The 15,144-nt window shown below is 34.8% G+C and overlaps 1 protein-coding gene across 1 annotated transcript; it reads right to left on the bottom strand.

Annotated features, from left to right (window-relative positions):
• Positions 1–8,772: 8,772 nt before the first annotated feature.
• Positions 8,773–14,305, bottom strand: LOC111050366 (nuclear pore glycoprotein p62). The gene is made up of 3 exons (XM_039427658.1): positions 14,173–14,305; positions 12,296–12,859; positions 8,773–9,983 (listed from the first exon to the last, which is right to left on the bottom strand). Exons 2-3 carry the CDS (start codon positions 12,771–12,773, stop codon positions 9,670–9,672), a joined length of 792 nt encoding a protein of 263 aa, XP_039283592.1. The 5' UTR covers positions 12,774–12,859; positions 14,173–14,305; the 3' UTR covers positions 8,773–9,669.
• Between the last annotated feature and the right edge of the window lie 839 nt (positions 14,306–15,144).

Genomic DNA, 15,144 nt, shown 5'->3' on the forward strand with positions numbered 1-15,144 from the left:
TTTACAATACAAGGAGCATTGTTGTCAGGTGTACCTGAAAATGTATATGAGATAGAGCGCTCTACCTGATCTCATATTGTAGAGCACAAAAATACGCCCAGAGGGATTTTGAATTATACATCTAAATGGTAACAATCGGAAGATATTGTTTATCACAAACTAAAATTAATCAAAATTGATTTTTTTCTTCAAATTTCACTCATTTTTGAAAAATGATAGCTCAGTACTCATTGGAGATAGAGAGTTCCGAATGATCTCATTTTATTCAGAATTTTATAATCTATAAAAAAGACGAGAGCAAATGTTTCTGTCCGATTACGAGATTTGGCAGAAATAGCTGAAAACTGGAAAATGAGCCGAAAATACGAGGTTTTTGAGCCATTCTGTATTTAGCAGAAGGAAATTTTGCATGAAGAAATTGGTTCTGGACTTCTCTTATGCACCCAAATAATATATTAAAAAATCAGAACTACGATATAAATTGCAAGCACAGCTCCTGTCTATATTGAGTCGACTAATATGCAATATTGCAAATATGCAATATTTATTGTTAAAGTTTAAGGCTGCATATTTTCTAGTAATTTACATTAATATAAGTTTTTACTTGTCTACTATTAATCGAATAGCATTGGAAAATGTAATTAATTTATAAACAGTTTTATCATTATCAACGTGATTCATAAAAGAGAACATTTTTCAACTATATATTGAAAATATCTACCCCCCCCCCCCCCTTTGAACTGGTAAACCAGAAATTTCAACAGTGTTTCTTCTCTGGTATTGTAGGGAAAGATTATAGTCATTTAATTCAGATTTTAGTTTATTAACGCTGCACTTCAGGATTCACATTCTCGTTTTTCAAATCCTCTAAGAAATTGGAGTTTTCAGACAATTTCGCTTCTTGAGAGTTCAGATCCTGTCGAAAGGCAGCAACAGAATCATGAATTTCCTTGATACTTGTTATCTTATACTGGTATACTGGTTATCATATACTTTGATATCTTATCACAATACTCTTCTGCTCTTATACTGGAGAATCAAATTTCGTTTCAACTATTTGTAATAGTTGGTAGAAAATACCAATTGACAATAGTCGTCATAGACAACAATTACTATTCTAAGATCTCTGTAGCCCTAAATAAAACTCTGTTGACTCTAAATTGATCAGCCTTCAAACAGTCTGTGATGATCTTTTTTCTTTAGGGCTACGTTTAGCACAAATAAAAATATTAATCTGAGATTATAATAGATTATTGGGCATTTTCTAGCAAGGCGTTGAGGATTTTGTTTCCAATATATTTAGGATTCAGCTTATAATAGTTTGTCCTTTGCAGTTCAGTACGAATTTCATTTCTGTGCCTTGTGTTATTATTAATTAATATAATTGTGTTATTATTAGGAATATACAACCACATGGTAAACGTAATAAGACTTGGGACTGTGAGTATTGTATACCTTGAAGAATACTCTATACCATAGTGAGGTCCACGTTATAATGGCAGTGTTTAATTAGCAATGGTATTGCTATATCCTTGTCTATCATTCAACAAAGCGGATAGCGCTATCTCTTTCTCTATCTCTCTATCTTTCTCTCTCTCTCTCTATCTTTCTCTCTCTCTTTCTATCTCTTTCTCGCTTTGCTCTGCTGCCAGATCGTCTTTTAACAATGTAGAATAAATTGATAACTAATTCACAAAATATTTCATCTTAATTTATTATGAAAATTTAGTATGAAATTATTGAAAAATGTAATTTCTTGCTTAATAAAATATAATTGATGTGAGATGTGAACAACTCAGAACAAAAATTAACAAAATCGATAAAAACTCCAATTTACAGCCGAATATGAACATGAAAACACCCTCAATTTCCTAGATTCAAGTATCACAAAACACAACCAACAACACTCCTTCAACATATTCAGGAAGCCAACCATGACAGATACCCTTATTCACAACTCCTCAAATCATCCGGTTCAACATAAACACTCAGCTTTCCTATCTATGCTACACAGACTTCAAACTATCCCCCTCTCACCTGAACACTACAAAGCAAAACTCAATACCATAAAATATTTAGCACAACAGAATGGATACCAACACAACCTAATCGACAAACTACTCCAAAAAATCAAAAATAAAAAACAAGAGAAGGACAAAACTGAGAAGTTCATAACACTGGCATACATAAACAACAAATCCAACAGAACAGGAAGTATGTTTGGAAAATCTGGGTATAAAGTGGCATTTAGAACAAAAAATAAAATCTACAAGCAAATCAATAAAAGAGAAAAAATTCAAGACAACAAAAAACTCAAACTCCCAGGAGTATACAAGCTAAAATGCTCTGAATGTGATAAATTCTATATAGGACAGACTGGCCGTTCTTTCAATCAAAGATACAAGGAACATATACAGGGACTAAAAACAAAAACAGAATCTACATTTGCCGACCACCTAATTCAAGAAAATCACAAACACACAAACATAAATACTGATCTACAAATCATACACATAAAAAACAAAGGACCAGAATTGGACACAATAGAACAGTTTGAGATATACACCCAATTTAAAAGCAATAGACAATGTATATTAAACGAACAAACCAACTTCAAATCCCACATCCTTTTTGATTACCTTCTCAGCCACAACAAACCCAATAGACACCAACTGGCACTAATCCAATAGACACCAACAGCACACTAAAAATTGCCATTCTATCCTTCTACTTGTCTATGAGTACAACCAAGAAGATGGCGAACCTGCCGAAAGATCTCGTTGTCAAAGTGAGTGATTAATTCATTTATTGTAAAATATCGGACTGCTAGTCATTTTTTGACAAGAATGAACAGTTAATATTACATCAATAAACCTGTATCAGGGTGACCTACTGTATCAGGTGACCTGTATCTTTAGACCTACCGTCTAAAGAAGGCATTGACAAGACAGAGGATCTGCAACGTTTTTCTCTCATCTTTCTCCACTGCCATTATAAAGTAAATAATAATACTGAGGGTGAAGCCCACATAAGCTAGGTGGGTAATGAGTGAGAGGGATGTTGATGAGAGATGACAACTACTTTTTAGGTAGTCAGGACCGACGGCTTATCTTCTCCTCCGAAAGACGAGGTGGCCATATCTATGTGATTGTGCTGTGGTCAAAAACTCTTGCCCCGGTCGAGATTCGAACTCGGGTTCTCTAGATCATCAGACCGGCACGTTATCACTTACTCCAACGAGCCACCAAAAGCAGACCTCACTATATGAATACAAGAATGATGGAATACTAGAGAAGCGTGGAGGCGTTTGAACATGAGCCTCAGGAGTTTATTCTGGGAACGAAAAAACAGGCAATGCATGCCTTGATCCTCCCCACAACAGAATGCCATGCGAGCAATAAATGGTAAAATCCATGGTAAGCCACATAATCACAACATCCAACATCAAGACCCTTGAAATTTTTGTCAGGACAAAGGCTGCTAAGTTTCAGAAGAGAGTCAGCATGACATCACCGTGATAGACTACGATCATAGAGAAACAATAGCGTAAGGTATTATTTCTCTATGCTACGATCCATGGTAACTCCCAATTTACAGAGTGTTTCAGAGCAACGGGAAATATTGAAAGTTAAATAATTTCAAGAAAAACAAATCTTTAAATAAAGTTGATCATATCATTCAATAGTAAAAATGATGCCATTTTAGAATAAATAATACCGTAACAATCATTTTTTTGAAGATGACATCTTGCCGGTGTATTCCTTTTCTACGCAAACATTCATGTTCATCTTGGCTTTCAATTCTACAACAACGGAAGAATTTGAAGCCAGGATTCGAGAAGCGATTTAAAATTCCAGTTGTAATGTTACGTCAAACCATGGACAATGTGATGAAGAAACTACAAGAATATTTGCGTAGAAAAGGAATACACCGGCAAGATGTCATCTTCAAAAGATAAATGTTAAGATATTATTTATTCTAAAATGGCATTATTTTTACTATTGAATGATATGAAAAACTTTATTTAAAGATTTGTTTTTCTTGAAATTATTCAACTTTCAAAATTTCCCGTTCCTCTGAAACACCCTGTATTATGTTAGGTATATTAATATTCCCCTGGCACTTTCAGCTACACAAACTACTATTTTGACCTCAATAATTCTCAAAGTAAAAAATATCTTTAGATCTCAATTTATTCTCGAAGTAAAATGCATAAAAATCTGGTGTGGCGCACTCACACAACTTTCCTTGCCGTTATGAAAATTGATCACCTGACGCTAGTGTTCCCGCGCATCTCAAGTCTACTATTCAAAGATTTGAGCCAGCTGGTAACAGGGCAATAACGCTGGAGACACACATGAGGTCTGCTATCTCTTCATAGTGAATGATTTAATAGAATCAACAATAATTTGCAATTGAATAATCACATTTTCTCGAATTTAAAGCTTATTTTCAATTTTAGGTGAAAATGTTACTGAACATTAATTGTAGAGATTTTCATGCTCAATCTACTCCACTTGATTTTTTTTATTCCAATTGTATCTGAAGCCTGATAATTGGGAATCTATCTGCATTGATGGGGCGGAGCTCCTGAAATTTTTACAGATATGGGACTTGTGGCAGTTGATAGAGCTTATCGATGACTATTTTAGGTATGAATTTGATCAAAATCGTTGGAGCCGTTTCCGAGAAAATCACGAAAAACCCAGTTTTTGACAACATTTTCGCCATTTTAGCCGCCAGATATCGTGTACACAGACGCACATACACTCATACACACACACACACATACAGACCAATACCCAAAAACCAGTTTTTTGGACTCAGGGGACCTTGAAACGATTAGATATTTAGAATTTGGGGTACCTTAATTTTTTTCGGAAAGCAATACTTTCCTTACCTATGGTAATAGGGCAAGGAAAGTAAAAATAAAGGATATTATGGGAGAAATTAAAAAAATCAAGGATACTTGAAATAAACAATATGTTTATATTATCATATGAAATAATCTTAGGTTAACATTTAAAAATATATATTTCTTAAACATGAGATTGGAATAAATCGTTGAAAAGAAACTAATAAAATTATCACTATACCTCAATACAACTGAAAGAAACACATAATTATATTAGAATTATTACAGAAATGAAGATACATTCAATGAATTGAATGTGTATTATTGAATACAATTATATTATATTATTGATGATCATATTCAACATAGAAGACTTGCGTAACCTTGTCTAATATCGATACAGTCTTTCATTCTTAAAATTATTTTCATTTTAACAGTAGATAATTATTTACAAAGTTCGATTCATTTTTTTAGATTCATTGTACTGTAATTTGAAAGAAATCGAAACTCAGTCTATAGAAAACTAGACTGGTATATTTGAAAATAATGAGTGTTACAGGATTCTTGTATATATTATCCTGTAGTAATCATTATTTTAAGGAATATAAAAGATACTTACGTAGCAATCACAAGCTATTATACATACATTAAAACACGTAATGCATAATATTACAATTCCTAAAACGGAATTATGAGAAATTATGACAAAAATACAAACATAATCCCTAGAACGGTATTAGGTGTGGAAGTTTTCTAAAAGCTGCAATGTTAGTTTTACAATAATTGTCTCCTTAGTTGGAGTATTTTCAAACTCTAAGGGCCGGTTTCCGAGCTCGAGATTTAGCTAAGTTCTAGACTTTAAACAGCTGGAGTCAGAAAATTAGCTTTCCAAAACGGGGCGTAGAACTAAGTCTAGAACTTAGCCAAATCCCGAGCTCGGAAACCGGCCCTAAAATTTCTTAGAAAACCATCACAATTCTAGAAATTATCTCTTTTTCAGAATTCTAAAAAGAGAACTGTTAACTTTAAAAAGACCTGCTTTTCCATGAATTTTAGCTCAGCTGAGGAGAATTAAAATACCACTTTTCTTATGGGTTTGTTTACACATTTGCAGTCAATGTGTGAAAAGTCCCATTTGAACCAATTGTATTATTCTTCTGCTCAGTAGAACAATGGAAGCAGAACTTCAGAATATTAAACTTTGAGAAATAAAGCAAATTTTTAATAACGATTTCAACACAGATAAAATATATAGGCCTATTAGGATTGTTGAATGACTAATAGCTTTGTCAGGAATTCAATTCCGCTATTTTCATACACATAATAGGATAAAAATAGAGACATTTTTGGATTACAGTTTGTAAATTAATTAAAACATGATCAATTATTCAAATTGAATTATCAATCTACATGATAAAAAACACTCACACACCGGACAACTACAAAGTAACTAATTTTGCAATCAAGTATGGATGGAAAATTTTAGAAAATTATTATAATACTGTACTTAAAATTAGATCAGCACCATGCATTAATGATTAAAAGCGATTTGAGAAACTGATGGATATCAATTAAAATTGGTAACAACTCCATCCATCGCTTACCTTACGCTTATTTTTGCATTAATGAAAATTAACTAGGCTAAAACTTAGCTATAAATTGTAAAAAAACACAAAAAGCTGTAGTATACTGGTACTAACAAATCAATCTAAAACTCGAATCAATCGGGATTCTATGTTGATTCTGGATTCTATCCAGGAACTATGTTGAAAACTAGTAATTTGCAACTATTCAAGAAAAATCACCATATTATAAAAACAAATAGCATTAACTTCATGTAATTATAATCGAGATCGAGGATATCCTACCAAATATTCAGGAATTTTCATGACAAAATTGATTCAGGAACTTAATAGTAAATTATTTCAAACGTATAACTTGTAAAGAAATATACAAAAACATATTTGTTCATTGGTAAGAGATGTTGATAAAAACGCTAAGAATTGTCAAAAACCACAAATTTTATTAAAAGTAGATAAACTGAAAAAAACTTGATTTGATTTGATAAACTGAGAGTTTATCAGAGATTGACAATGGTGTAACAACCGAAACCGGTCTTTCTACTTTTAATAAAATCTGTGGTTTTTGACATTTTTCTATTATTTTTATTTAATATGAATAATTACCACAATATCAACTTCTCAACTACACAAAAACTTAAGAGATGTGTTCCTATATGTGTTAGACATCTCATTCGTATCAGATGTAAACTATGATAAGACAAAACATGTATGCACATGTATCTGTTCATACATTTTGAATGATCGACAATAACAGGTCAGTGGTTCAACATATTTATCAGTAAAACAATAGTTTTTGGAAGAACTTGTCAATATTTACGCGCAACACACTTGTCCTTAACCTTCCGGCAGTCGCGCTGTTGTAAAAAGTACAACAATGTCTGTTTTTTTGCTGCACAAAACTATTGAATGGGGTGGTGTCAGTGAATGAGTCACCTATGCATTCCAAAACTTTCCCCCCATCACTCCACTGAGTTGCAGCATAGAGAAACAATAGCGTAAGTAGATATCCCATGGTATAGGGAATTTATGTCGCAACTTTTGCTGTTATATCAAGCCACACACATCACACACCTTTTTGGGAAAGAAAAACGTGAACTATCGGCTTGGGATAACAGTAAAAGTTGCGACATAAACGCCCTATACCATGGGATATCTACTTACGCTATTGTTTCTCCATGGTTGCAGTATCAACCGAGCAATAGTTCAGTCTTTAGGTGCCATTTAGTAGCGACAGTGTATAAGTCGCACTGTGCATAAGATAGGGAAAGACTGTATACGGGGACTGTAAACGGACCAATAACACAGAGTTGATGGCTCTGCATGATGTACCTTATTGGGCTATGAAATGGTAATCATCCAAATGTTCATAGGCGTAAAATAATCCAAGAAGATGGAAAAAGTAATTATACAATCAATTAATATGCTTTGACAGTAAACAGAGTACATAACACTTGGAAAATGGGATGTTGTAAAAAATACAACACGCGACTGTTCGTGTGATTGAGTAGGGCGCGACTACCGGAAGGTTAAGGTTTGCTTTCCAATGAGATTCTGCTGTAATGGACAGAAAAAATATTAAAAAAAAACTCAAATAGTTTCTAGAATAATTATAAAGCTGGATTCGCAAACAACAGTCAACAGTAGACAGACATATAATTCCCATTTGGACTGTTGTATAAATTAGAATTTGAACCGTTTTGGGCGTAAGCCTGTGGTACTCTTCTGAAACTTCTGTAATTCTGAATAATTAAATAAGTTCTAATGTGAGGCTAGGCGCACACCAGTTAGTCAAGTCAAGACAATACATGATCAGAAAAAACGTTTAGTCAAAATACTTCACATAGCTGCTTATGACGCAACTCAAACTGATTAGTCATTGCAATTAGACATGTCTTCATAAGCAACTATGTGAAGTATTGAGACTAAACGTGTCTGATCATGTCTTGTCTTGTCTTGACTAACTGGTGTGCACCCCGCCTTATTATTCATACTCACTCGGCCGGGCTATAATTTAATATAATTGGAATATAATATAATATAATATAACCGAATATAATCGGAACTTATATTGGAACTTATGGGAATTATATTTTTTCTGGCACTGTTGTGTGCGTAGTTTAAAAAAGCTTTCAAGTTTTAAAAATTATGTTACAGATTGTTGATAACAGTTAATAAATATTGACTAGTTACATCTCAAATATTAAGGCCGGTTTCCGTGCTCGGGATTTGGCTAAGTTCTAAACTTAAAAAGCTGGAGTAAGAAAATTGGCTTTCCGAAACGGGGCGTAGTCGTAGTCATTGGCATAGTCACGTTTGAATTAAATTTCAAAAAACTGGTAAATTGAACCTAAAATAAAAATAAAAGAAAATAGTGTAAAATTTCAGCTATTTTGAATTATTTAGAAATGTTTAATTTGGTCAAGGAAAAACGTTTCTAATTATAGAAATGAGAAAATAGAAACTGCGACTACTATTATAAAAACTGCCCCGTTTTGGAAAGCTAATTTTCTGACTCCAGCTGTTTAAAGTCTATAACTTAGCTAAATCCCGAGCTCGGAAACCGGCCCTAAGTGTATTCAACATAATAATACCTGTATACATTCACCAATCATGCATCTCCATAATAAATTAAACTGTAAAATAATAGTCACATTTTTCGCAAGAAGATATGAATTTGAAACAGCGTTCAGAGAAAATGTAAAAAATTGAAATTTACAACTTATGGCAATATCATTAGTTTTCAATTCAAAGTTCAATTAATAATAAAATAGCCACTACAGACAGATCCTCTTAAATCACACCTCTTAAAACAATCAATCTCTCAAACAATTAAATCAATCTCTTAAAAAACCTCTTAAATCACAACAGTTTCGGTAAACATTCAATTATAGTTTCTTTAGTTTATCCGGTTTTACCCACGATGATTCCGAGAGAAAAAATTTAAAATGTTGAAATAAAGTGGACTACATTTTAAACATTCTGGCGGGTTTGGAAAATAAAATTAAAGCGCGTTTTTTTCACATTGTAAACATTGTGACAGTTTCGGTAAACATTCAATTATATTTTTTATAGTTTATCCACGCTGGTTCCGAGAGGAAAAATAAAAAAATGTTGAAATAAAAGTGGAGTACATTTTAAACATTCTGGCGGGTTTGGAAAATAAAATTAGAATGCGTTTTTTCATATTGTAAACATCTGACAGTTTTGGTGACGCGGACAGAGCGCGGCATCCTAGTCGTTATCAAGGTTGATGACGCCGTTTTCCTGCGACTGACCGCTAGCGTCCAACAGCCGCTTGGCGAGCAAAGCGACTGCGTCCGGATCGGCAGTCGCCTGTCGCTTGCGGCGTGTGGGTGTGACGCTAGCGGAGGCAGCGGGAGAGGAGGCGGTAGCGGGAGCGGCAGCGGAAGGAGGCGGATCGTCGTCGTCCGAAAGGTCGATCACTGCCCCCGCGGAGGTGGTAGCGGCCGCGGAGGCGGCAGCGGCTGGAGGCGGTGCGGCGGAGGCGGTACAAGGTGCGGTCAGGAGTGTCAGGCCGGATTGTGCTGCAAAAACGAGATTATGGTATTTAGCCATTTTTTAGAATAAATGATTTAATAACTGTCTCGTTCATATTACATACAATAGTGTATTTATAACTTCAACCACAGCTGTTAAGCTATTAAATTTATTTTCTTTTTTTCCATCATGATACTGTTTTCCCGAATAATTGCATTGTAAAAACATTTGTAAAACATGTTGTGAATAAATTTCAAATTCAAATAGTAATAGGTAGATTGATTATTAATAAATGGATAAATAAAGCAATCAACTGTCACAAACATCCACGTAAGTTTAAATATTAATTAATTTGTGAATACCATTATTACAGACTTGCAGGTAACCCGTGCTCCGCAAGGGTCTAATTAAAAACTTGACGAAATGAAATCTTCAAGAATTGGAAATAGGCATATAACCATGCTCGGTAAATCAAGAATCTATATGCAAAAAGTTATGAGTCCAGTAGTTCAGACGTGATGATGCGACATTCGTGAATTTCCTATCCCATACGTGTATTAGCCGATTCTTTCTTTAGATAAATATGATTGGGACAGAACAATAGGCTTGGCCCAAAACTATTCTTCTCCCTTATTAATTATTCCCTTAGGTTGGCCAGTAACGGTAGACATGCATGCTTCACATTTCATCATACATTGCTATCTCATCACAGCAGAATGTTTGCTCATTGAAATAATAATTAACTCTTGTCAATCAAACTAAGAGCTTTAATTAAATCGAAATTCGTGTACATTACATAACAGAATAGACTTACTGAATAAGGCTAATAACATTTAAACTGTTTATTATTATAGCTTGTCTCCATAGAGACTGATTGGTCATGTGATATTTATCATAATCACTCATCAATTATTCAAGATGAACATGTGTATGTGCATGATAAACATGTTCATGTCCAAACGTTAGTGGCCAGCCTTATACTTATTATTGTTTAGTATACGAATGTGAATACACATTCCCTTAAAATTATTCAACTGTACATATTTGAAAAGTATTTTGATAAACTATAGTGAGGTCCACGTTATAATGGCAGTATTTGACTAATATTGGTGTTGCTATCATTGTATATAAATCAGTAAAGCAGAAAGCGCTATCCTTTTCTAGCTCCGCAACGATGCCACATCGTTTTTACAATGTAGAAATATAATTAATTAACAAAATACTTAATCTCAATTATGAGAATTTTATTGAAACATTTAAAAATATATTTTCTTGAAAAATCAAATATTAGGCTATTGATTAAATCAAAGAAGAATAAACAGTTAATCAGATATACCGGCATCAGTTATTTTCTATGAAGACACTTTGAAGTGTCATATTTATTTTGTCTAAGTTTGATTATCTTTTGTAACTCGTTTTTTGTAACTGGGCACCCGCCGAAAAACCCTCGGGTTTGGCAGGACCCTCAATTGTTTGGATTGTGAATAAAAATTTTGATTTGATTTGAAGGCCTAAAAAGCAGTCGTTAGGTCATGTCGGAGGCCCTGAAATTGACCAGTTGAGACCTGAAAACTCTGACACCAAACCTAAGCCAGCCAGGTCACTCGATATAATAATAATACACTGTCGCGATCTAGAATTCCTTTATAACTTGGACCTCACAATAACTCAAATTATTGTTTTGTGGCACTTGACAAATTGTAACATGATCTAATTGATTCAGACCCGGTTTCTAGGATACTGATTTAATTTAATAAACCATTAAACCTATAGATTTAATGGTCCATTAGACTATTTAATATGTGTCCTAGAAACTGGTCCTGGATAATTTAGATACAATGGTCCATTGGATTTAAAAAGTTTCCTAGAAGCTGGCCAGTGAACCATTTAAACCATGGCTAATAAACCACTAAACCTATAGATTAAGGCTAGGGCCACACGAGCGCACAAAGTGCGTCCGTTGCAACTTACTTTTTTATGTCCGTTGAAGAAATACATAGAAGTGAATTGGTGACAGCACACAAGGTACATGCGTACCAAGTAACGGACGGTGATTTTTGAACTGCGCAGAAATGCTACAACGCACGTCGATACATGCAAAAGTTATTGCTTCGTCTGGTTCAATTGCGTAAAGCCAACTGACGTTGACGCACCACACTCAACGCTCGTGTGGTGTCATTGGCGACGGCCGTCAAAAAGTAAGTTGCAACGGACGGACTTTTTGCACTCGTGTGGCCCTAGCCTTAATGGTCCATTAGATTCAATGTGTCCTAGAAACTGGTTGTGGATCATTTGAATTTAATGTTCCATTAGGTTTGATAATCTAATTTGATAAATGTGTCCTATGAGGTGAAATTACCTGCATTATTGGCATTGCATGCAAACAGCTGCATTGATCCATCAGGCTGCATTTGACCTCCCGGCGTTAGGTTGGCAAGCGCCACCAATCCTCCCCCACCCACCACACCAGTCAGGTTGGTAGCACTGGTCAACTGTTGCAAATCCAACGCTGTGATTGGCACCACTTGCAACAGCTGTTGATTACCCGCCGCCTGCGCGACAAAGGTTTTGTTCGGCGACAAGGCGACACCGTTTACGGACTGTGCCAGAGTGGCACCGTTCATGGACTGGGCCAGAGTGGCACCGTTCATGGACTGGGCCAGAGTGGCACCGTTCACGGACTGGGTCAAAGTGTTACCAAATTGCGTCAAACCGTTGGCTGACTGTGTCGAAGTGGACGGTTCCACAGTGTTGGTGCTGACGTTTTTCGAGGGAGAGTTGTTGTTGTCGTTGTTAGCAACAGCTGTGCTGCTGTTTGACGACATCCTCTTACGCATGATAGCTTCTGGATTCTGACTGAAGGAGCTGACCACATAGGGGCCATTTGTTGCGGCAGCCGAATCATTGGATTGTGGTGGAGGATCTGAAAATGAACAAAATCAAACAAGGTAAGTAGAGAAATACAAGTATTTATTTATTTTCAAAAGCAATTCTTCACGAGTATTTAGAACAAGCAGATATATTAGAATATGGCTCAACTCACAATGGCTAGACTAAAATCGTCGAGGAGAGTCTAGTCTCTCGACCTTACGACTTACTTGCTCATTGTCACTACTTCAGTTCTATGCCACTCCATTTTCTAACCTTATTTTATTTAAATATAAGATCTAATTTGTCACTACTTAGCATATAAAAAAATATAATAATAATTATTTATTTAATCATTCATTATGAATATTACTGTCTTATTCAACTCTTATTATTGTCTTATCTAAAATGATAAAACATCACGTTCATAAAATAGACAAAATCTGTTAAGCTCTCTATTTTTCATGCGTTTTGTATGTAATTAAGGATTATTTTTCCAAGGTTGCGTTTGTCTATTATAGACTTATTCTACATCTTTCTCTTTAAAATTAAATTTTCTACAAGTTTTGTAAGAAAATATTTTGTGTTTACTGTACATTTAACACAGTAAATCTGCTTCAAACCTTAAAGGAACTTGTTTTTCGAGATCAAGTTTCGCGTATTTTGTCACATATCTTAAAAAATACTGTAGCTAACAGTCTGGAAACTGTTTTATTCAATTTCTCAGTTCATTTTACATAAAGTACGCTGAATTTAACATATTAATTTATTCATTTATTGCACAAAACACTATAACCTTAATACAATTATGACATTGGTGGAAAAACTAGGCTGAGCCTGTACTATTTCTCTCCAAAGATTTTGATAAAATGTTAATGTTGCCATAAGCCAACAAATACCCGTAGGGCAGGGAACTGGAATTCAGACGAAATCTTTCACTCTGTATAACTTGGTAAGTAACCAAGCATTTGGACCCATGTTAATTAGAACTCTTTTTCTTCTTTTGATGTGAGGAATCACCCCCTGGCTTATGAGCATTTTTTTCAGAACACCCTGTATAAGCACTTTAGTTCCAGGATCAGAAAGACTTCTATTTTTTAAAGGAAAAAATGAACGACTACTTTTTAACCCGTAGGAAGTTTGGCGACGTTAGGTTCCACTTTGAGACCCTATTAGCACTTATGTAATATTGAATGAAAAAGACTAAGAAATTGTCAAAAAACCACAGATTTATTGATACTTGGAAAGACCGGTTACGGTTATTACACCATTGTCTATCTCTGATAAACTGATGTAATGTTAATATAATTACATACGTATTATGTTAATGTATGTTTATAATTATAAAAATTATAAGAAATCACTCACCATGATTGACCACCGATGGTTTTGCCGGTTCAGGTTCGTTCTGTAAATTTCAAATTTAATTTATTTTATTTATTCATATACAATAATAAATTTCAAATTTTATTTATTTCATTCATAATTTATATATTTTTCATTTCATTCATATATATAATATAAATCAATAATTGAAAAAAAAACAAAAACAATTTCATTCAATTTAGTAGAATATATTTTAGACTGAAAGAAAATCAAAAAAAAAAAAAAAAAAGTTAGAAAATAGAGTTATAGGAAATTTTTTTAATTTTTAAGCAAGAAACAAGAAAATTTCACGCAAACACACACCTTCCACACAAGCAAACACACCACGCATACACACCTCCTCATCCTATGCCCCGATCGCCCTCCCTCAGCCACGCCAAGACCTCCGCGCCGAACAGTGTCCGCCTCTCCACACTCCTCAAAGATGCGGGTAAGCTATTCCACAGTCTGCAAGCGGTCACACAGAACGACCTATTATATGTCACAGTGCGATGGATGGGAATGCTCAACAGGCTCGCACCATGCCTCGTATCTCTTCTGTTGATTCCTGCGAGGAATTGAAATTTCTGACTCAAGTAGAGAGGAGACCCAGTTGCCAGAACCTTGTGGAGGAGCATCAGCACATGATAAATTCTGCTGTCTCGAAGCTTCAAAATACCCATCTGAGTGATGTAAGGGCTTATGTGGACGTCCCTTTCAAGGCCAAAGACGAATCTCACGCAGTAGTTCTGAGCCCTTTGCAGTCTTTCAGAAAGAGTCACTGTCATGTCCTGTATGACCACATCTCCATAATGGAAATGCGGAAATATCAAGGTCTTCACAAGCATTATTCTCTCCCGTAAGGGGATAACAGCTCCAATTCTCTTCAGTGAGTGAATGCCTGCAAAGACCCTGTTGCAAGTCTTTGTCACTTGTTCAGTCCAGTCTAGATGTCTGTTAAATGTAAGTCCTAAG

The sequence above is a fragment of the Nilaparvata lugens genome, chromosome 5 (assembly GCF_014356525.2).
Source record: "Nilaparvata lugens isolate BPH chromosome 5, ASM1435652v1, whole genome shotgun sequence".
Lineage (NCBI taxonomy): Eukaryota > Metazoa > Arthropoda > Insecta > Hemiptera > Delphacidae > Nilaparvata > Nilaparvata lugens.

What these genes read in the sequence shown, in the direction of transcription:
- LOC111050366 (XM_039427658.1), bottom strand. Translation starts at nt 12,773, where the DNA reads ATGCGTAAGAGGATGTCGTCAAACAGCAGCACAGCTGTTGCTAACAAC. An exon ending in ATGCAATGCCAATAATGCAG is followed by an intron (nt 9,984 to 12,295) that starts GTAATTTCACCT and finishes TCGTTTTTGCAG; the next exon opens with CACAATCCGGCCTGACACTC.